General features: G+C 41.4%; 1 protein-coding gene across 3 annotated transcripts in view; it reads right to left on the bottom strand.

Moving 5' to 3' along the window:
* Positions 1–23,265, bottom strand: part of Ppp2r5e (protein phosphatase 2 regulatory subunit B'epsilon) — a 142,155-nt gene that overhangs the window by 63,305 nt on the left and 55,585 nt on the right. For 2 of the 3 annotated variants that reach the window (XM_021652052.2, XM_021652051.2), the window contains exon 3: positions 1,981–2,177. In XM_021652052.2, the coding sequence (XP_021507727.1) occupies positions 1,981–2,177 (197 nt within the window). Of the gene's footprint in view, positions 1–1,980; positions 2,178–2,788; positions 2,942–23,265 lie in introns of those variants that run through there. The other variant, XM_060387659.1, reaches the window with a different exon arrangement.

The raw sequence follows: 23,265 nt of genomic DNA on the forward strand, positions 1-23,265 counted from the left end.
CCTGGGCTAGATAACAATTTCCAGGCTAGCCTGTGCTCTATTCAATCCCATCTGAAAAATCAAAACAAGAATGAAAAGCCATGAAGGAAACGAAATGGAAGAAGGCAATCTGAAAAGGGCACCTACTGTGTCTTAGAAAAGCACTATGAAGACAAGGTCACTGGTTCTGAAGAGAGCAATGGCAGCATGAAGCTACTCTGTCTGATACTATAATGGTACATCTATGTCATGAGACTTTTATCCACATCCAAGAGTGCACAGCACCAAATATGAACCCTAAAATAAACTACAGGTTCTGGGTAATTACAATGTTCCAGAGCAGTTGCATCAATTTAAAATGTGCCATTTGGGATGGTGATAGCAGAGGACACTCATGAATGAAAACTGGGGCAAATGGGAAATATTCTTATAAAAAGATAAACTAATGGGTTTGCAAAGACGTCTGTAGGCTGATGGTTAAACACAATACATTCATACAATGAAATAATGGGTAGCTATAAAACAACGCAGCTTCATACGTACTGAAGGGCTGCTAAGTAAAAGAATGAATGTACAGAAAATGTGCAGCACCATTTACAAACAATGCAAATACACTGAGATATGCTTCTATCCTCACAGAGGGTCACAGAAGAAAGCTATAAAGTGCCTATCTCTAAACACGTAGGTAAACTAACACCAAGAGCGCATGCTCTGTAGAGCAGACAGAGGTAGGCAAGAGAAGACGCTATGTGTCTAGCTGGGAGATTAAGAGAGCATATACTCAGAAGCAGGGTTGTCCAACAGTAACTGCTGAGATCTGGGACTCGGTCAACTTTTCTTGTGTGAGCTTTCTTGCCCTCTTTAAAAATGCTCAGCATCACACTTGTGACCTCTACCCAGTAGATGTTGGAAGTACTCCCTTCCCAAACAGTCATGACTAACAGAAACAGCTCTGGACATTGCCAAAAGTCCCCTCTGAGGCATAAGTGCTCTTTGCTGAAAAGCACTAAGAAGCAACAGTGCTAACAGTTAACTCACAAAACACCCTTGATAATACATCCCTGTGAATTAGTAACAAATCTAATACACACACATGTATTTAATGTCATATATATATTCATTCATTCCTCAGATCTACATATAGTCATATGGCTACATACCAATCACTTTTACAAGATGGTTTTTCAAAGCCCTTCTCAATGCTGAGCAGGTATTATTACATGTGCCTGTTCCTCTACCGGGCTTGTTAGAGGATGTTCAGCCCCTTTTGAAGCTCTGTAGCTACATTGCCTTCTCCATTCCTCCCGCCCTCCTCCCCAAAACAACAGGTTTTCAATCCATAATCTTCTAGGATGCTAAGGAAGGCAACCATACCACAGAAACCTAACAGTCAGATTTTGGCTCAATTTTTTTAAAAGCTAATGTAATTACTGACACAGTAAGAACACATTTGGTTGCATTATACAAATAATGTTTCTTTCTGTAATTCCTAAGGACCACACACAGTGCCATTGTTCTAACATCATGAAAGGCATTACTCCTGATTTCGAGGAAATTACAAAGAGAAAGATTCATCATAAAGCCAAGAGAGGCCTTAACTAGATTCTCTAAGCCATAATTTTATTAAGTATAATGCCATTTCTAATATGCCACGACAAAGGAGTAGCAGGAGTTAAAATACTCAACAGGCTTGAACCGTTTCAAAACAGATCTAAAACTGGTTGATTCTCCCATATCTCTGCAGAGATCCATGGCACCCCGGCCCTCAGCTTGATGCTCTGAGGTCATTCCTTCCATGCTGCAGTCGGTGGGACGGTGTGGGTTTCATCATCGCGAGATCACGCTCTTCAGATCCTAGTGCTGTGCTGACTGCTTGCACTTAGCTCGCAGGAGGTTGGCTTGTGTTTGTGGAAGAGACCTCGGTGACCTCACTGCAATCAATACACCCATGAGTGGCTATGGAAGATGCTTAAAGTGTCAGCGGCGAAAAAGGAAACTCACCATTCTAACTACTTCAGGGTAAGTCTGCTCTGTCAGACAGCCTCTGCTTATTGTAATGTAGTCCACCAGTTCATTAAGAGTGGAGCGCTTGTATTCTTTCATTTTAAGATCAGATAGCGTGTCCATGAAGTCAAAAATGACACAGCACTGCTGAAGTTTCTTTAGGAACAGTTCAGGCTGCTCTGAGGTTGGAACGTCTAAGAAAAAAAGAGGAAATGGTATAAGTCTGTCATCCATTTCTAGGCAACAGGAATTCTCTGTGAAAGTTACTTCAAAAACAAACTCAAAAGAACAAGACAATAAAGTTCTTGTTAATATCACACACATAGGTTAAGAGACACCATTAGCACATCAGAGCCCTCGTGCCTGAAAGCCCAACACAAGTGACTGCATTGACAGGTTTGCAACTGGAGGCTAACTAAGTACCAAGAGCCACTAAAGCGATGTTTAGCCCAAAACACCCCAGTGCTAACATCCTTCATATCCAATAATTACAGAGAAAGGTCAAACTTGCCCCTATAGAGTGAAGCCACAAGTTTTCAGTTAGTTTAAATTCATTTACTAAAAGATTTCAAAGCAGAAATGCCAGTTTACTCATTTTATGCTGACATCCTTGGTGTTTAGAGCAATGGCTGCTTGTGGGCTTTGTTTTTTGTTTGTTCTGTTTTTGTTTTATTTAGATTTGGACTCCATAAAGTTGCTTTGTCCAAAAAAAAAAAAAAAAGAAGGCTTCAAAAACCAACAAAATGAAACAATGGCAACAATACCACCAACACTTGGGAGATCGCTCGGTTGGTAACGTGCTTACCATGCAAGCATGAGGACACAGGTTCCATCACCATCTCAGAGAAGCCAGGCATGACAGTGTGCATCTGTAACCCCATTGCTGGGGAAGCACAGAGGCACGAGTGTCCCTGGGGTTTGCAAGCCATTCCACCTGGCCTGTTGGTAAGCCCTGGTCCCTGTGAAAGATCCTGTCTCAAACAACAAAGTGAGCAACTTCTGAGGAATGAACCCAAAGTTGACTTCTGGCCTGTACCTGCATGAGTGTGTGTGTAAGCACGCGCACACACACACACACACACACACACACACACACACACACACACACACCGCGCGCACACACACACATATACACTCTAGCAAGCAGACACACAAAAAGAACACATCAGAAGTGGTAATATAAGAAAAAGTTTCACTGGGATCTACATCTTTTGACCCATGTTCTTCTTTAGGAGTAAGAAAAACCCACTAACATCTTCATTAAAATGTTCTTAGAGGGCCAGGGAAAGGCATTTTGCACAAGCCTGACAATCTTAGTCTAGTCCTTGGAGCCCACATGGTGGAACGTGCTCTCTACAGGTTGCCTTCTGATCTCTACACGTGTGCTATGGCATGCATGCACCCACACACACATGTAAGGACAAAAAAATTAATAAATATAACTTTAAAATTGTTAAATGTTCTCAGAATAGGCATGTGTTCTCTTTTCAAACAAACAGCAGACTAGGGCGGGGATAGGGCTTAGGTGGTAGAGCGCTTGCCTAGCTACTAACTAGGTCCTTGCTTCAATCCCCAGCACCACATAAAACCACACGCAGTGACACTGGCTGAAAATCCCTGCCCTAGGAGGTGGAAGCAATAATGACCAAGAGTTCATGAGCATCCTCAAGTTTGAAGCCAGCACACATTACATGAGACTCTCTAAAAAAAAGGAGTTTTGGTGGTGTCAAGAGAGTTAAGCAGTGAAAGGTGCTTATTACCAAGCCTGACTGCCTGCGTCCGACCCCTGGGATCCACAAGGTGGAAGGAGAGACCTGGACCCAGGCCCAGATCCAGGGCTTTGAGTGGGTCCACCCCATCTATGATCGGCTGGAAGATAAAAGGGCAGGCCCTGCAGAGCCAAAGCTGCCAGATCTCTAGGACACGGGGTAACAACAGGATATCCTAATAGAGGCGCCATGAGGATCCAATATAAATAGTGTGGCAGAAGGCAGAGGCCTCAAAACAGATCAATGACTCATTGCAATGAACATTTGCAAGTAAAGATGTGTGTAAAAAGGGTATACTGTGGGACACACTATAGCCTCAATGACAATATTTTTTTATGTATTATTCTATCTTATCTTATTATGGGAGGAAGATGCAACGGCAGAGGATGGATACAAAGGGATGGATGATATGAAATTCACAAAGATCAATAAAAAGTCAAAGGAAGAAATTCTCCAGCTAGGAAGAAATGTGATCTACAGCTGGCTACTCAACTTCCTCTCTCATTTCTTCCTGCCTTTCTATCCACTCCCACCCCTATACTGCAGCCTCCCTTGGAAGGCAATGAGAATTAAGATCAGTGTAGTGGTTTGATTGAGGATGGCCCCCAGAAGAAGCTCATCTATTTGAATGTTTAGTCCTAGTTGGTGGAATTGTTCAGAAATACTTTGGAGGTGTGGCCTAGTTGAAGAAGGTATGTCACTGGAGGTAGGCCTTGAGGTTTTAAATAAAACCCAAACTATTCTGTTAGCTCTTTCTCTCTGCCTCCTACTTACAAATAAATATGTAAGCTCACTGCTCCAGTACCATGTCATGCCAGGCCATGCCATGCCATGCCTGCCTGCCACCATGCTCTCTGCTAGGATGGTTACTGACTCACCCTCTCGAACTGTAAGCCTCTATAATTGCTATCTTCTATAAGCTGCCTTAGTCGTGGTGTTCTGTCACAACAATAGATAACTGACACAATCAGGGTAGGCTCACTGCCATCAGCCAAGTGAATGATTCATTAATACTGAGAATAAATTTAGAGGTAAGCAGGTGGTAGTCTCTTCATTTAAAAGAGAGAGAGAGGGAGGGAGGGAGGGAGAGAGAGGGAGAGAGAGAGGAAGAGAGAGAGGGAGAGAGAGAGAGAGAGAGAGAGAGAGAGAGAGGAATATAGATATTTCCTGCTGAGTTCTGCAGCTAGGAAGAGTGCTTGGGTCTCCAGTCACACCACATGGCCTCTGTGCTACTCAAGAAGGACTCCACAGCATTAACCAGTCTACACGACACAATGGAACTGAATGGGAGTTTTGATGCTGGAAGGGGGGAAGGGGCTTGCTCATGTAACATTAGCTAAAGGTTAAATCTTCTGGGGATTTTTAAAATTAATCCAAATTTTGATACCACACATTTAACAAACCCCCAAACTAGATTATTCACATGGAGAATGCTTACAACTACAAAGTCTAAAGCATCAGTAAATGACAGCTTTTTAAAAAGCAAACCATTCAAGCAAAAACAATGTCTGTGGTCACTCAATAGATTTACATATTTAACAATTCAAAACATTCAGGCAGTTGGCATTTAGAAGCTTTTTATGGTAAGCAGTTGGAATCCATTCTTTATACATGCAAACTGATCCATCACAGACAAATCTGAAGCAGGCTATCCACCTACTAGATGAGACAATAACAGCTTATACTTTTTGTACATAAATATGTGCTATTTTCAATTTATTAGATGAGTAAATGAAGACAGAGCTATTCTGTATCTTGCGCAGAAGCATACAGCTAATAAACAGTGGAGACACAATTCAAACCCAAGCTGTCTGGCTCCAGAGCCTGGACTCCTCTACACCATGCAGTATTCAGACACACAGAAAGGCCAGAGTAAGATTACATTCCAGAAAATAGGGTGCCGTGCCTGCAAAGGCAGCAGCGGAAGAAAGCAGAGAGAATCAAACGCCTCCCAGCACGCCCCATTCATGAGATAGCACACTGAGACCCTCCAGAGCTTCCCAGGCAGAGTAAAACTTTGCTTTCTATTCTTTATCCTTTACCACAGATTAAATTCTTCTGAAAGGGCCTCTCTTCATTAAAGAACTTAAGCAATCAAAACAAACCACAGGATACCAGGGCATCCTTTAAACAGTTAGTATAGTAACAAACCGGAAAAAAATGTTTCCCATTACAACTAAAGGATGAGCTATAAAATCAGTTGAAGAGCCAGGAATGATTCTAACTACAGGAAGGCTAAGGCAGGATAACATGAACTGAAGCATTCACAACAGCCGGAGAAACACAAACTAAATCTGTCTCTGCGTCTTCCTTTCTCTCTCAGGCTGCCATCCCTCTCTCTCAATGGGGGCTGGGGTCAGGGATGGGGCATGAATGGTCCAAGCAAGGGCCTCTTCCTGTGTGGAAGGGCCCTGGGACTGCACTCCTAAACTATGCTGCCCCAATCTCCATGCCCTCATCTCCCTGGTTCTGGTGGGCTGTGGAAAGACAGAACTGAGCAAGGACCAAGAGTGCTGGTTTCAACGGAGTAGAAGTTTAATGTTTACTGGACCACTTCAAAAGCAAATATACTCTTTAGAGAAACATTTACTCGAAAGGGAGGAGGGAGGCTGGAGAGATGGCTCAGTGGCTAGGAGCACTGCCACTCCCAGCACCCACACAGCAGCTCACAACTGTCTATAACTCTAGTCCCAGGGGATTCAACATCCTCACACAGATACACATTGGCAAAACAGTAATGCACAGGAAATAAAAAATATTTTTTAAAAGAAAGGGAGGAGGAAGGACTAAGTATGCTCTCCTACACATGAAAAGAAAAAACACTCATAAATCACAAGACAGTAGCCACATTACCACAATGTGTAACAGTTACCACCACTTCCCAAATCCAAATCACCTGAACATCTAAACACTTCTGAAGGAACATAAAATTGGAGGAAAATTTTGGACATTTAGAAATAAATGTAAATCATTAAAATTTAAGGTAATCTAAGAACCCCCAAGCAGGCAATCAATAGAGCTATCATTACTTTCCAACAAAATCATTTGGCTTACAGAAGCCATCTTGCCCTACCGAAGAGCCCAGAACCAGAAACAATGAGAGATTGATATGTGGCTGTGGAATAGCATGATCATTAGCACAATGCCTCTCCCAACCAATGGCAGGACTTAAAAGGGAGAATAAACTGATCCAGTTATTACAGTGTGGTGGGTCCCAACAAACCAGGTTCCATCAATCTGGAAGGCCATTAGAGTTAAACGCACCTTACTGAGGAACGAAATGCACTGAGCAGCTAGGTTGAACCACACTGCCTTCCTCTTTCCTTTTTTTCTTCAACAGCTCTTTCTCTGTATTTCCATCACTGTGTCACAGCCATCTATCTTCCCACTGACTGCTATCCCATTAATAAGCTAAAGAAAATGTCCATTCTCCTAAAGAGTGCACATACAGATAATTTAGAAACCTACATGCATGACATGTAATGGAAAAGTGACCACAACATTCTTGAGCAAGTTCAGATCAAGAAATGTTTCTCTGTATGTACAGAGCGCTCCACGGGATCTCTGTTAACTATAGCAGCCATAGCTGCTCTCCCTATTCTAGCCTACAGAGAGGCAAAGGGATGAGGAGCTCAAAGGCATCAACAGTGACTTACCAAGTTCAAGGCTAGCCTTGGACACATGATACTGTCTTGGATGGATGGAAGGGGCAGAGAGATGATAAAATAATGAGATCCAGCACAAAACAAGAATGATACTATCTGTAGTCTGTCTCCCTCCACCTTACCTTTAATCTCTGCCCTAGAATGAGCGGAGATCACTGATTATGCATACTATCAGCGTCTCAACCCTTCAACAAAATCAGTGAGAACATTCCTTGTCAAAACACAGCTCACAGAAATGGCTAGCACAAATACAACACTATCAAAACCCTGAGCACAAGGTTTTCAATTAGCCACAGGAGACTGAAAGGGCCAATACTGAAATGTTGAGACACAAGGGAGGGGCCAGCACAGTAATAAAAATGCTTACTGCTACAAATATGTACTAAAGCTTCTAACACACATTCCCCAGAGAATAGCCGCGACTATTTCAGTTGAAGAAATTGATGTCCAGAAAAATCAAGTCACTCACTTGCCCAACAGCACATGCTGATAACAGCTTAGTTCCTGACTGCCTGCCCCCAAAAACTGTCTTATCTCAGGGTCCACAAAGAAGGTGGTGGTGGCGGCAGCAATGATGATAATAATGACAGTGATGAATAACTAAAAAGTCATCACCATTCGAACTAAGAAGATCTGTCCACTGTCATGATTGTGGATTCTTTTAGTAGTGTTGTAATCTAAAAGTAGCGGTAACAATGACTGACCTTCCTTCAAATACTGGTATGTTTTTAAACTGAAAAGAATACAACTGGTCTTAAATGAATAATACAGGTGACTAAACTTAGTTTTTAAATAATAACATTATCTATTCCTCCCAGTTTAGATAATCATCATGTGTTTATTATTATTCTTTCCTGGAGCTCTTCAGTTTCCTTTCCCAAAGCCAACAAATACATGTGGTCTAATTTATAAACAAAACCCAAAGGTCACTACTGTAACCACAAACTAGACTGACTTGGGCAGCAAAATCCCGATTTGAGGTGTTCATGTTGTTCTGACACTATATTTGCAACAGAATAAACAGAAAAGAAATAGATGCAGACACAAGGCTGTGGCCACACACACACTATACACACTCTGACAAATATTTTTATTTCCAACATTTTATGAGTTTACCTTCTAATGTCAAGGTAATCACTGAAGCTTGACGACATAAGAACGAAATACTGTCAAAGTTCTTCAACCCCTAATTACAGGTATAAACCACTTTCCTGTCACTAGCTCAGCACAGGGCTTACAAAGTTAGCGTCTCTGTTACTAAGTCATTTCCTGAGGACGTATCCCAGAGTGAACATACCAACTGCATAGGAAATCCAGGGCATTTCGCAAATGGGGAATTCCTGGAGCTTGCCAAGCTGCAGGGATGGCTCAGTAGATAAAAGTATTTGCTGTGCAAGCATGAAAACCAGAGTTGGGGGTCTCTAGAATACACATAAAAAAACTGGCCAGACACAACAGCCACTGGTAATGCCAGCACATAAGACACAGAAATACGGGCTACCTGGGGCAAGTTGGCTAGCCAGGGTTGAATACACATTTTGAAGTTAATTTCCCTGTGTAAATAATTTTAAATTAAAATTATTTTCTATAAAGAAATTTATACTGAAGAATACAAGAAAAATATAAATAACATATTTAATAGAAAAACTATTTTAACGTGTAGTCCTGAAGTATAAATTTTAAAACTATATTAATTTTTAATGATAGAACATTTATGAATGTAAAAAGTAGAAAAGGCTACCTTTTACATTTATTTTTATTTTATATATACATATATGTGTGTGTGTGTATATATATGTATGTCTTTGAACTGTCTCTTCCTATTGATCCAATATCCAATATAATACTGCCTTATTTTCTAAAACTGTACTCACAAGATTAAAAACTAGATGACTTTCAAGAATAAACAGTGGGGAGATGGAGAGATAGCTCAACAGCTTTGAGCACTTGCTGTTCTTCCAAGAACACCCAGGTCTGATTCCCAGCATGCACATGGTATATCATAATTGTAACTCCAGACCTGACACCCTTCTTCTAGACTCCTCAGGCACCAAGCATGTGTACATTCATACATGTATGTAAAACAACATACACCAACAAAAAAAAGAAAGATTTAAAAAAAAAAAAAAGACTAAAGAGTGGGCTAAGGAAATGGCTGACTCAGTAAGAATGCTTGCTACGTAAGAGTGACCCCAAGTTCCATCTCCAGCGCCCACGTAAAAAGCTGGGCCTCGCTACACAACGCATGAGCTAGGGACCTGAGTTTTGTGCTCAGTCCTTCACCCACTCACCAACTGAGGTACACCCATTGAGGGATATCACAAGACAAACGAGTCCTGCCCTGAGCCTGGCATGGCAGTGCACTCCTTTAATCCCAGCACCCAGGAGGAAGAGCCAGGTAGATCTCTGCAAGTCTGCAGCCACCTGGGCCACATAGAGATCTTGCAGAAAGCATAACCTGTACTTTCGGAGGGGGAGGGGTGAAGGGAGACAACTAAAAATAACAAGTCTATTCTAAGGTATACGTTCTGAGGGAGATCGTGCTCGGGGCAAAGCAGGCTACATATACTGGAGCTGGAAGGTCGTTATGAGCACAGCACTCACCTGAAAAAGAAATTTGAGAAAATACTCAAAGGAAGTACAGGAGGAAAGCAGCAAAGATGCCTGCAACAAAACATCTCAAAGGAACGGCAAACGCAAGGGTCCTCTAGCAGGAAGGGTACACACAGCAGTCAGAGGGCAACCAAGAGTGTGGGTGGAACTGCAGCGGAAGTGGGGAAGAGAGGGCAGGAGAGGAAGATGGGTAGACAGCTGCCGATCACACCGATCACACGAGCCTCCGAGACCATGATGACTGGGCGCTGGACCTCAGTCCTGAATTGCAATCACACCTTCAGTGTTTACTAAGTAACCCTGGGCTTGGTTTCCCTAGCCGTAAAATAGAGAAACTACATTTTACAAGGTTGAGAGAGGATTAAATGAAAGTCTATGCATAAAAGCAGAAATGCTCTTTGCCTCCCCCACCAAAATTATCTTTCCTTTGACAAAAACACATCAAGTATCTATGAAACACACACACACAAAAAAAAAATTTCCTACTTCTTAGCTCTTATGATTATTTCTGTAAAAAAATTGTTTTTTGTTTGTTTGGTTTTGTTCGAGACAGGGTTTCTCTGTATAGCCTTGGCTGTCACAGACTCTCTCTGTAGACAAGGCTGGCTTCAAACTCACAGACATCCACCTGTGTCTGCCTCCCGAGTGCTGGAATTAAAGGCACGCCGCATCATGCCCAGCCAAGAATTCTTTATATTTTAATATAACATCAAATTTATTTTAAAAGCACTTTTCAAATAAACTCAAGTATTTTTACAAACCTTAATTTTGTTAACATTGTCTTCCAGTAATACCAAACAGCAAAAGTTATCTACTTGAACACATACACAATTATAATCTGTCTTCTCTCTTGTACCTGGCTTTCAGACAAGCAGCAGATCATAAGCGATTACAATCCAAGGGAACCAGCACAAGAAATTTCTTGGGTGTGTGTGACTGAAGCCTGATCTTTCACCCAAAAGTGTAAGCGACAAAAACTTCAAAGATTACTTTAACAAATGTCACAACCATAAGGAAAAAAATAAACGACCAGAATTAAAGGTTGGCAGGAAGCACTTATTCAGTTACATGACAAGACCCACACAAAATAATTTTCCAATAAAGTAACGCATTATTTTCAACCATTTGCACTGATTGAGGATCTTTTCTCAGGAGATTACTTCTACAGAGGATCAAAATGGCCTAAGTCCTCCCATTTGTTTTGAGGATTAACATCACTGTGAATCATTTCAGAATGAGATGAACCTGTGGTTGTTTTTACAGTGTGAGGTTGGAAACAATGGGAAGGGAGAACAGCTGGAGACAAATGGAGGGAAGGCAGACCCGTAAAGCAGATACCACAATAACATCAACTGCGCTGTTAATTTACAACCGAATAGTCCTGACTATTCATAGACACCATAAACTTTTAAAAGCTGATTTAAAATGCCAAAAGAAAAAAAAAAAAAAGCATCAATCTAATGTTACAATGCCAGCTTAGAGACCATCATCGGGCTGGGAGTTTTCAACATTAGACCTTAAGCTCTTGAAAGCGACACAGGACTAAGTAGAGTGCAATGACCTCTAATCCCAAAAGTACCAAAGCGCACATTTATAATTAAAGTCATAATCTGAACAATAAAACCTAATGACAACATGTAGTACAGGCCTAATTATGGAGCTACCCTGTGCTACATGGGACAACTATCCCTTAACATACATTAAATACAAATGTAAAGCCATATATTAGTTGACAAATCCAAAATTCCATTTTGAAATATCCTGCTACGTGAAATAATATCCACTTGAAATCCAAGTATACATAAAAGCAGTATTATTCAAAGATGAAATAAAGATACAAAACACATGTATTTCAATATGTATGTAAACAGTATGTGTCTCCAAAATCAAAATGTGAAGAGTAGTAATACAGAGATTTTTTTAAAGGGTAGAGAGAGTACCTAGAAAGCACTTTCAGAACAGAAAGGCATTTTAATATATTCAACACGTGATGTTGAATATATTCAACATATGTTGAATGTTGGCTTGGATATACATAACCCAAGTCCTTTCTTTGTTGCTGGCCTCCTGAGGACAGCACTGATGTCCAGAGCTATACATGCTGATGATGCATTTCTAGGACCCAATTTTTCCTAAATTTTGTGCTTCTATGTTCAATGCCAGACCCTAGACTTAGCTAAACATGCCACCAGGTAGGTTCAAACATTTCCTCTTCTGTTACCCTGAAAACCACTTTCCCTTTTGAATAACATTACTGTTTATGACTGCATTTCCCATTAAGAAGCCAAATAAAGTACGAGAGATATGACGCAGTTTTAATAAACACGGTCAACGTGAAGCTAAAATGGTCAACTAAGTTCCCTATCTCAAAAGTCTGCCAACTGTACTTCTGGAAAAGCATCACAGAAATGTTTAAGGTCTCAGATGAATTAGAGTGAGAACATGAGGGAAACAAACTCATTCTGCATTCTTCCAGGAAGCCTGAAATTAAAAGACTTGGATTCAAAGTGTCTTCACCAGATACCTGCTGAGCAACTGTGAATAAAAGAACATAGCTCCTAAATTGCTGTTAATAAAATTAATCTAAAAAACCCAGAAATCCTCAATAACAGCTCAACGATTCTACAACCCACAAAATATTTCATACAGTATCAAATACAGAAAGCTTTAAGTGTGTTCTAAAGGAATGGCAGAGCAGCAGAGAGCCTGTATACATGGGTCCTCAGCACTACAAAAAGAAAACGAGGATGTAAACATCTCTAAACTGTTGGTACATACTGTTTTCCCTCCCTTTTTTTTTTTTTTTTTTTTTTTTTTTGGTGTATCTAGTTTTTCAAGCCACATTTAAATAACATAATGTTGAACTTAGTCATTACGATCCACTGAGATTACTTCAAAATAGAATAAGTTTGACAGAGAAAGGGCAACAGTGCTGATGAGGCATGTGAAACAAGCCAGGTGTGCACGCACAAGTTAATGGCCACTATCCTTTCAACCATTCCCTGCCCCGCCATGCCGTCAATGCACTCCAGCTACCAAGGTCTGCATGCAGACGACAACGTGTCCCTAGAAAACTGGCTCAAGTGCACCAAGCTTGGGGGAGACAGTTTCAAGTGACACTTCCACACTTTAAAAATTCTTGTTTCTTAAATCTGTGCAGCAGGCAACCAGGCTCACTAGGAAGCAGAAAGCACACAAAAACGTGTGCTTGACTTCCATGAGGCCAGATGCCTTGTGCACAGAGGGTTTGTGGATCCAGAGGGGTCAGAACAGCCTGTTTCAGAAACTGTTCGTTATTGAAAATGCTGTGGTCTTTTATATACAACATGCCTCTCAAGGATCTTTAACACTAAAAACAGTGTCAAAGGCATTCGCTAGTGAATAAGATACCAAAATAAACAAGGGTCACTGAGGACAGGTCAGGTACAGAGGGGGTGAAGAAAAAGATTCTCATTCTGAACAGTCATTTCCTGGTTCAGAATAGTTTCTGAAAATCCTGAATGAGTCATTCTTTCCCAGTCATTTCATGTGTATATAATAATAGTAAAAACTTAGTAAGCATTTACTCTGCTGCCGTCCCCACTCTAAGCAGTTCAGAGGTGTTAACTCCTTAATTCACTCCACACTTTTACAAGGCATATTATTTTGCATATTGAAACAGGGTCACAAAGAATGTTCACTTATTTTCCTTCCAACACACAGCTGGAAAGGCACCCATACACACTCTTCCACCTCTGCCGATGAGTCACGTGACCAATTCTACCCAGTTTTTATGGTTTTTTTTATGTAAATTATGCAGCATACTGGGATGGGGAGGCCCACCTTCGAGACTTTAATACAGATTGAAGCAGGCACGCAGCCATCTATTTCCTCTTTGAACCAAATAAATGTCAAAATACAAGGCTGACCAGAATCTCCAGCTGGCTTCTTACTTCTTAATGTTTATAAGATCTATGCTGTGCTATCAACAGGCAACACCGAGTCTTCTCTACCTACCAGCAGTCTCTTTACACCTATACTGGCTTGCTTCAAAGACATCCACATTCTTAAAGTCAATTTATTTCTTTTTTAGAAGGGTAGTAAGTGTCTTCTTGTTTCATTTTGTTCTGGAACACCTGACATGCTCCACCTAAGCTTTAATGAGATGAGTCGGTGTTCAAATCTGTGTTATCAGCAGCACAGCCTAAGGTCATGACCCCAGCACAGCCTAAGGTAAAAACCTATATAGGTAGGTAAGCCCCGCTGGTAATGGGAGTTAAGGAAAGCATGAATGAGACTGGGAAAGAAGATATTTAGCATGAATGAAAAGTAAGCGCACTACAGGGAACATGGAACATGAGAGAAGACCTGCAAGCTTTTTAAGCATTCTCCAACTGCACTGGGTCACTTCGTAATCCTACTAACCATGTAAACATGGCCGGCTGGTTTGATCTCTTTGCATTTACTCAAAATGGTAACTGGGATCACATTAAAGACACATCTTATGGGTTACACGAAGATAACTGCTCCTTTCATGCAAATGTCCACTAGTATATTCCTTATTAAAGGGTTTCCCTGCTAGAGTTCGTTCAAATACTAAGACTTCTAAACTGGATTCAACCATTTAGCCAAGTGATTCTCACTCATAATCACAACTAGATGGTTATCAGTTCAGAAGCATCCTATGCCCTACTATATATTAGTTTTACTGGAAAGCCATTTTGGCAGCTCATTTAATAAGTTACTGCACTGTTTAACTTAAAGAAAACACAAACCATTACAGTGGCTGGCAGTCATGGTACTTTCAACTTTCCTTAAAACTTCAAGTGCTTTTCAACCTAACAACTGATACTATTAAAGCAATCCACAAAACACTGGTAAGTCATATGAAAGATCATATCTCAAGCAGAAACACCTGCATAAGTTACAGTATGAAATCTGACCAGTGTCCATGAATACTCTAAAATTAAGAACAGGATGAATCATTCATACCAAAAGCATTAGTCTTCTTAATATGTACAAACCAAATACATCTTCATTTTAAAATGGTTATTTACAAGGACTCATTCTTTTATCAACTCCCATTTAATCTAATGAGCTATTCTCAGGAGCATCTTTAATGAAGGCACATTAACTACTAAATATGTAGATCACAGACATGGAGTAACTACCACCTCCAATATTCCAAAAGGAAATCACTGCTGAAGAACATGTATTACAGCTCAGTAGTAAGAGTGTCTGACTTTCGTACATGAGGCCCTACATTAAATCTCTTGCAGTACAAACAATTTTTAAAAGAAATGAATGCACGTGCGTGCGCACATACACAAAACCATTGCCATTTAAATTAAGAGACCATAAAAGTGAATACACAGGCAGACCAGGGGGAGATGACTCAATGGGTGAAGCTGCTTGCTACCAAGCCTGCAAACCTTAGTCCTGTCACTGCGACCCAAACAGTGGAAGGAAAGAATAGACACGAAAAGTTGTCTATGACTACATGCCACAGGACGGGCACACCCTCAAACAAACAATAAAAATCTAAAAGGGAAAGAAATCAAACAGTTCCATAACCTTGTTTTGTACCTGGCTAGACTAAAAGCCCAGAGACAGTAAATGCCCAAGTTCACACAGCTACAGAGTGCCAACGGCTATTAAGGCTGACAATGAAGGCTGGCCATGGAAGCTCACACCTGGAGACTGGGGTAAGGGAACAGCAAGTGTGAGGCCAGCCGGGGCTACACAGACACACTGCAGAACGAAACTCAGTGTGCAAAAGGGGGAGGTGGTGGCTTGCTCACAGCTTCAGAGGGTGAGCCCATGACCACATGGCGGTAAGCACGGCAGCACGCAAGCACAGCTCTGGAGCAGCAGCTGACAGGTCGCATCTGGTCCACAAGTTGCAGTTGGAGAGAGGGAGAGAGTCTGGGCCTGGGGTAGACTTTTAAAACCTTAAAGCCCACCACGAATAACACCCCTCCTCCAACAAGGCCATACTCCCTAACCCTTCCCAAACAATCCACCAACTGGAAACCAAACATTCAAAGATATTGGCCCCCTAAGGGGGCCAATCTCATTCAAAGATATTGGCCCCTAAGGGGGCCAATCTCATTCGAACCACTACAGATAATGTAACTATATAATTTAACTGCTAAATAAATGTATAGACTCGGGGCTGGAGAGATGGATCAACGGTTAAGAGCACTGACTGTTCTTCCAGAGGACCCGGGTTCAATTCCCACCACCCACACAGCAGCTCACAACTGTCTCTAACTCCATGATCCAACACCCTCACAGAGACATACATGGAGATAAAATAAAAATTTTTTAAAAAATCTTTAAATGCATAGATTCAATTTAAGGGAGGTCCTCTCAAAGCAAAGTGTGAAAGTGAGTAGCAGTAAGGTTATGGGTCTTGTCTATATAATATAGAATATTATATAATACATAATATCTTCCTGGAAAAGCTCTTGGTAAAATGCATAGGCCTCTGTCAATCTCAGCACTCAGGAAGCAAAAGGCAGGAAGGTATCTGTGAGTTTGAGGCCAGCCTGATCTACATAGGGAAGTTTAGGCTAACCAGGGCTATACAGAAAGACCCTGTCTCTAAATAAAAACATAAGAAATTAGAAATCAACACATGACCAACAGTAAGTCCCAACTGCCTCAGCAAAACATAAACCACCTGAGACTGTTCTCTCACCTTAAATGAAAAGAATTACCATTCTGAGAAAAACATGGGGTTTACACACTATGTTTCACTTAGTTCTTGGTCATCTACTGAAACCACTGATATGGGGTCAAAGAGGGAAAACCAAATAAAAGTTTTAATGACGTATATATACCTGCCCTATAGTACAAAGACTATTTTAGACAAACATGCTATACATCAAAGGACAACTTCAGCTCCTACTATCTCTTGGAAAATAAGGTCCAGAGATACTAAATTCAGTAAGAAAGGAAACAGTTCAAGAGAAAGCGAGCACATACAGCCACCTGAGTCTGAAGAGTAGAATTTGTTTCCCTCCACTGACTAAAGGCTGCCTCACCGTACTTAGCCAAGAAAAGAAAACACCAATTTCAGAGCAAGCTGTGACGAGAAAAAAGGCGAGTGCACGGCACTTAGTAGGAAGCCTGCATCCCTGCGCGGCAGTCACTGGTGCTAAGGCTAACATGCCTCGGCGGATACAGCTAACATGGTCCTCGCTGCTCCCTCCGGTTAGCGCACCCTGCCTGCCGTGGACACTTGTAAGGGAATAAGCAGCCATTGGTAAATATTGTAAGCAGGGAAAAAACAATGAAAGCCAGCCACTGTAATCAACGGGAGAATTAATGTTCAACCCAGTTCCCAAATTCCTTTTACAAAGCACTTTTTGCCCTGTAACAGCATGGCCTGTATCATTTTTGAAATTCAATTTAGTTAAGTTGCAACACCACAGTTTTAAAATGAAACAGAACAGAAATGAGTACAGTCAACACGTTAAGTGTAAGCTCTGCTTCATTTCACTCTTACGATGATTACATTTACACTTCTGTATGTGTGTGCATTCTCACGTTCACATATGCATCATATGTGGAGGAGGGGAACGTGTAGAAGGTAAAATCAATTCTTTACTAGAAATTTTTTTAACTACCACCACCAATTTTCTGGGAGAGCTATTTCCATTTTTGTGTGATTTGGTTTTTGAAATAAAGACGAAATAAATTAACTAAATGATATGTACAGCAGCGTATTAAAAAAATCATGGCAAGTGTCTACCAGACTATTTCTTACTGACTAGGAAAAATGCAACCATGGTAACCACGAAGTATAGAGCTGGAAACACCATCTAGAAGTTAAACTAAGCACTACTTGGATTTGGTGCTGGATAGTTCTCTCTCACTCGGGCCAGTGTGCTGTCTCAGTGGTCAAGCGCCTGCTGCCAAGCCTAAGGACTTTAGTTCTGTCTCCGGGGCACACACCGAAGAGGAGGAATCCACTCCTACAGGTTGCCCTCTGACTTCCACGTTCACAGTACAGCACGGTAGCACCCTACACATCACACATATGCACACAAAAGAAAGGGAAAAGTCTCATTTTAAAGGGTTTTTTTTTTTAGAGGCTGGGGTTTAGCTCAGTAGCAACGTGCCTGCCTAGGAAGTGCAAAGCTTTGGGTTTGGTTCTCATAGACAATAAAGCAAAAAAGGTTGTCTGAGGCTACTTGGTCCTTGTACTTTAGGCTGTGGCAGCACAGTGTACAAGGTGGGAGGGCATAGTGGCAGAGGTCTATTCTCTTCATGGCAAGCGCGAAACAAAGATGAGAGTGCGCAGTCCCAATATCCTCTCCCAGTGTACACAGCCACTGACCTAACTCCCTTCCGGTAGACCTCCCTCCTAAAGACTCCACCATCTCCCAGTGTTGCCACAGGATGACGACACTGAGCTATTAAATAACCAACGTGACTAAAACAAACGCATAAAGCCTCCGGGACTGCTCCAGATGCAAGCCAACAGCTACCAACCCATACACTTAGCATCATCACGCTTGCTGGGGCCATGGAGCCCACCTTTAATCCCAGCACTCAGGAGTCAGAGCAGGCGGACCTCTTTGAGTTCCAGGCCAGCCAGGGCTACACAGTTAAGACTATCTCCCAAAAGTTAAGAAAACAAATAAGCAAATATAGTGGCACTAGGGGTGCCTTGTACCCACGAGGCAAACATTGCCACTGAGCTATAGCCACAGCCCACGTAAGTTTTATAGGAACTGTATTTTCAAACAAATGAGTAAGAGTAGTTATATCAACTCACACTTTTGTAAAGCTCATTTACAAAAAATACATACATGAAATGTCAAGCCCACTCTGGCTTAATATTTTTTTTTTTCTGTATTGAATAGCTTCTGGAAAACCCACTATACTCTCATGAGAAAATAAAAGCATATACTGCCAGAACTGTTATAACAGTGTGGCTTTATAGAGTGCTGAATCATCTCAGGGACCTCCAGAAGCCCCAGCTCACACTGGATGGCTTCTAGCATTGGGGAGTGAATCCAGGGCGTCGGGTTATTCTATGCTCCATCACAGAGCTGTGTCCTGTCCTTTCTGAGCAGACTCTGACAATACCTGGTTAGGGAGCTGCAATCTACCCTGAGAAGGCACAAGATCTGCCTCCACGGCAGAGTAAATCCCTTCAATTCTCTAGGTCCTAATCCTCGCACCAAGGGGAAAAGAACAGCACCTGTCTCCTGCCCATCATTCCCTGGCTTCCTAATAGTGAAACTGCACAGACTTGCACTCAGGGCTCTTTGGAAGATTAACTTCTCTTTACGCGATGCTCCTGGGTATTACACAGGTGGCAGCTCCACCTGTCGACCCCCAAACGTGCTCGTTTGTTCACTCGGCACTTTGCTAAATGAAGCGACTGGTTTGCTGGCAACCCTTAGAACACAGACAGGGAGCAGCACAACGTTGACTTCCAAGGCTGGTGCAGTAAAGCCAAGAAGTCTAGGCAGCACCCCGACACAGTGCTGTTAGCACACTTAACTTCTTCCTGACAATTACCTAGAAATGATGGCCCCAGAGGACAGGAAAGCCTGGGAAAGTTTCTCTGAGCCAGCAAATTACATTCACACTAGTGAAAAGAAACTGGCAGAGGAAAAAAAAAAAAAAAAAGAAAGACACATTCTCCCAGATTGGGTTGAGCTGTATGAAATTTCCAATTTTATAGGTCAAAATGGTCAGATTTTGGTACTTTCTTTTCTCTCGATTTAACTTGTCTTATTTTGTTAAGGATCCTGAACTAATAGTGTTAACACCACCAAAAGACAATGGCCCTCAAACTAGAAGGCACAGACAGCACTTTCCACAGGCAAACGTGCCCTGTGTTATTTTTTGTTATGTAAATGTTTATACTCAAAAAGCAGAAAAGGAGCCTCAGCAAACCCTGACATGCCCACCGCCCAGCTCTGGTAACTGCCAAGTTCTGCCAATACTGTTCCACACACAACTTTAAGAAAATTCATCTCCAATGCACTGATTTCCTTCCCCCCCGCATCGGCCTGAAATCCTGCTTATCTCTGAGCTACGAGCCCTCCTTTAGTTAACCTTTCAAACTCTTCCCTACCCCTCTGTAAAAAGGAGAGACACCCCAATAAAGATATATTGCTCACTGATCCCCAACCTCAGCATGCGCACTTCCTCCCCTCTCACCAAAGATAGAGCCAGCTGACATCCTGGAATGAATGTGAAGAAAAGGAACAGCAAGTCTAGTAGTTTCTCTGCTTTCAACAGTATTGAAAGGATTGTCTTTTGTGGTTAAATCTGAAGTATCACTCACTCACTCACACACACACACAAGTTTCCTAGCTGGTAGCACTACTCCAGAAAGTTCTGGAACTTTGGAGATGTAGCTGACAAACAGGCCACTAAGGCCTTGATGGGTATAGCCCAGCCCCACTTCTGCGCCAAGCTCTCTAGTTTCTGTTTGACGACAGGATGTGACCAGCTACTGAGAGCTTCCGCGGCCACGCCTTCCCCACTGTAATGGGTAGGGCCCTCTATAACAGTGGTTCTCAACATGGGGTCTCAACCCCTTTGGGGGTTGAAAGATCCTTTTACATGTCAGATATCATCATATCAGATATTTATAGTATGATTCATAACAGTAGAAAAATTACAGTTATGAAATAGCAACAAAAATAATTTTACAGTTAGGGTCACCACAACATGAGGAACTGTATAAAAGGTCACAGCAATAGGAAAATTGAAAGCCACTGCTCTAAACTGTGAGACAAATGACCTTCTTTTTCCCTAGGTTGCCTTTGCCAAGTATTTCTCCCCAGCAACTGGAAAAGTTAACAACCACAGGGTCTAACTGTCATCAAAACTAATCTTTTTTACCTAACTTTAAGTTCAAGGCCTGAGTTGAAACTGCAATAGCAGAACACTCCCTGTTCCCTTCTTTCAATTATATGCTTAAGGCCTGCAGTACCTTATCACAGTGCAAAATAAGAATTAAAGTGAGAAGACTTGATGCTGAGCTCTCTGTCAAATATCAAAACCCACCCATGAACAAAGAACTCTTTTTTCGCTAAGGCAAAATCCTATTCATATCGGAATAGTAGAAACAATTTCCAATAACGCAGTATTTTATCACTGGTTATCAAAATGTTTACTATTGTTAAATCAGTTGAGTTATATAGTAATGAAGACAAATGGTATTTACTTCTAGACGGGGTTAGCATTAGTGACTATGGTGGCACACGCACAGAATATGCTCAAGCGATGGAGACAGGTGGGACATGTGTTCAACATGGACTTCATGTCTGAACAGCAAGATCAGTGTGTAAAGGGATCTTGCCACCAAGCTTAATGACTCAAGTGTGATCTACAGAACCCACCTAATTGAAGAAAACCATCTCCCACAACTTGTCCTCTAACTTTCACACATACAGAGATACACACATACGCTAAATAAATATAATAATACTGTGATCCTTTCAAATCTTTTACTTTAAATTGTTTTTACTCTATCATTGAGATTATTTTTATTATTTTATGTGTATGACTGTTTTGTCTACATGCATGCATGTTACCCAAGGAGGTGGTAAACCTCCATATGGGTGCTGAGAATAGAACCCAGGTCCTTTGCAAGAACAAGTCCTCTTGGGTCAGGCAGTGGTGGCATGCTTGGGAAACAGAGGCAGGCCAACCTCGAGTTCAAGGCAAGCCTCGTCTACAGAGTGCGTTCCAGGACAGCCACAGCTGCACAAAGAGACTGCACGGAAAACAAAACAAACACAAAAGAACAAGTGCTCCTAACCACTATGGCAACTCCAGCCCTCTATTTTTACTATTTTTAAATATGAAACGGTTAACAATGAAACTTAAAAACATGAAACAGAAACATATGTAGTCTGATAAATCTTGCAGAGAACAACAGAGACAACTCCACCACAAAAAGAGCAAAGAATTTGTTCATTGCTATAGCGCAGTAACAGGAAACATATGCTGTCTGTAAAGTCAATTAGTTCGATATTTAAGAGTAATGAAACCGTTGGCTTAATTGGTTTAGTCATTAATTTCAATATTTATAACAGACAGAAACAACATGTTATGCAACTACCTGTTTTTGAGTTCCTACTGCTTTTAATAAACACCATGAACAAAAGGAACTTTTTGAGAGTTTACGTTAGCTTAGAATTCACATGTCACAGTCTATTACTGAGGGAAATCAAGGCAAAAACTGAGGCAGAAGCCATAGAGGGGTGCTGTTTACTGGCTTGCTCAGCCTGCTTCCTTACATACCCCCTAGACCACCTGCCCGCCCAGGGGTGGTATCACCCACAGCGGACTAGGCCCTCTCCATTAATAACTAATTAAGAAAATGGCTTGTCTGTAGGCTGATCTTATGGACCCATTTTCTCAATCTCTGACTTCTTCTCAGATAACTCTAGCTTGTGTCAAGCTAACAAAAACAAAACCAGGACATTACCTAAACATGAAAGAAAAAAATGTATTCAACACCAAGGGGATATAAAAACTCCTTGCTATGCAAAATTCTTTCAAGCTTATATGAGCAAAGCTGCTTCAAAATTTGTCACGGGGCCATATATAGTTTGGGACTCTATATATACAATACTCTAAAGCATTATTTTTGGGTAAGTGGCTAAACAATTTAACTGTTGAGGTTTGATTACTGAAGAAAGAAGGGTAACAGAAGTGGTATCAAACACAATAAACACAAGGACACCTGAAACAAGTAAGCAGAGAGTAGAACTGACTTTGAAAAGGAAGAATTGATCTGAATGCATAAAAAGGATTTAACTATATTTACTAAGTACCAAACAAGGACACGAAGGGCCCTACAGAGACTGAGAAAAAAACTGTTGACCATCACTTCAGTTTACTCACTGAAAACTGTGAGCTGGGGCCCTGACCTTAAAAGTACGTATTGAAGGACTGGAGAGATGGCTCAGTGGTTAAGAGCATTGTCTGTTCTTCCAAAGGACCCAGATTTGATTCCCAGCATCCACATGGCAGCTCACAACTGTCTGTAACTTCAGTTCCAAGGGATCTGATACCCTCATACTAACCAATGCACAAAGTAAAAGTAAACAAATTATTTTTTTAAAAGTACATATTGCTCCTACGTCTTTCTCAGTATTTCCTACACTGTTAATAGCACCAACAATACAGCAATGAACAAAAGAGATGAAGAGTTCTGGAGTTCAGACAGCTAAGTATCAAGAGCAACACTGCACAGAATGACAAAAAAA

The sequence above is a fragment of the Meriones unguiculatus genome, chromosome 7 (assembly GCF_030254825.1).
Source record: "Meriones unguiculatus strain TT.TT164.6M chromosome 7, Bangor_MerUng_6.1, whole genome shotgun sequence".
NCBI lineage: Eukaryota > Metazoa > Chordata > Mammalia > Rodentia > Muridae > Meriones > Meriones unguiculatus.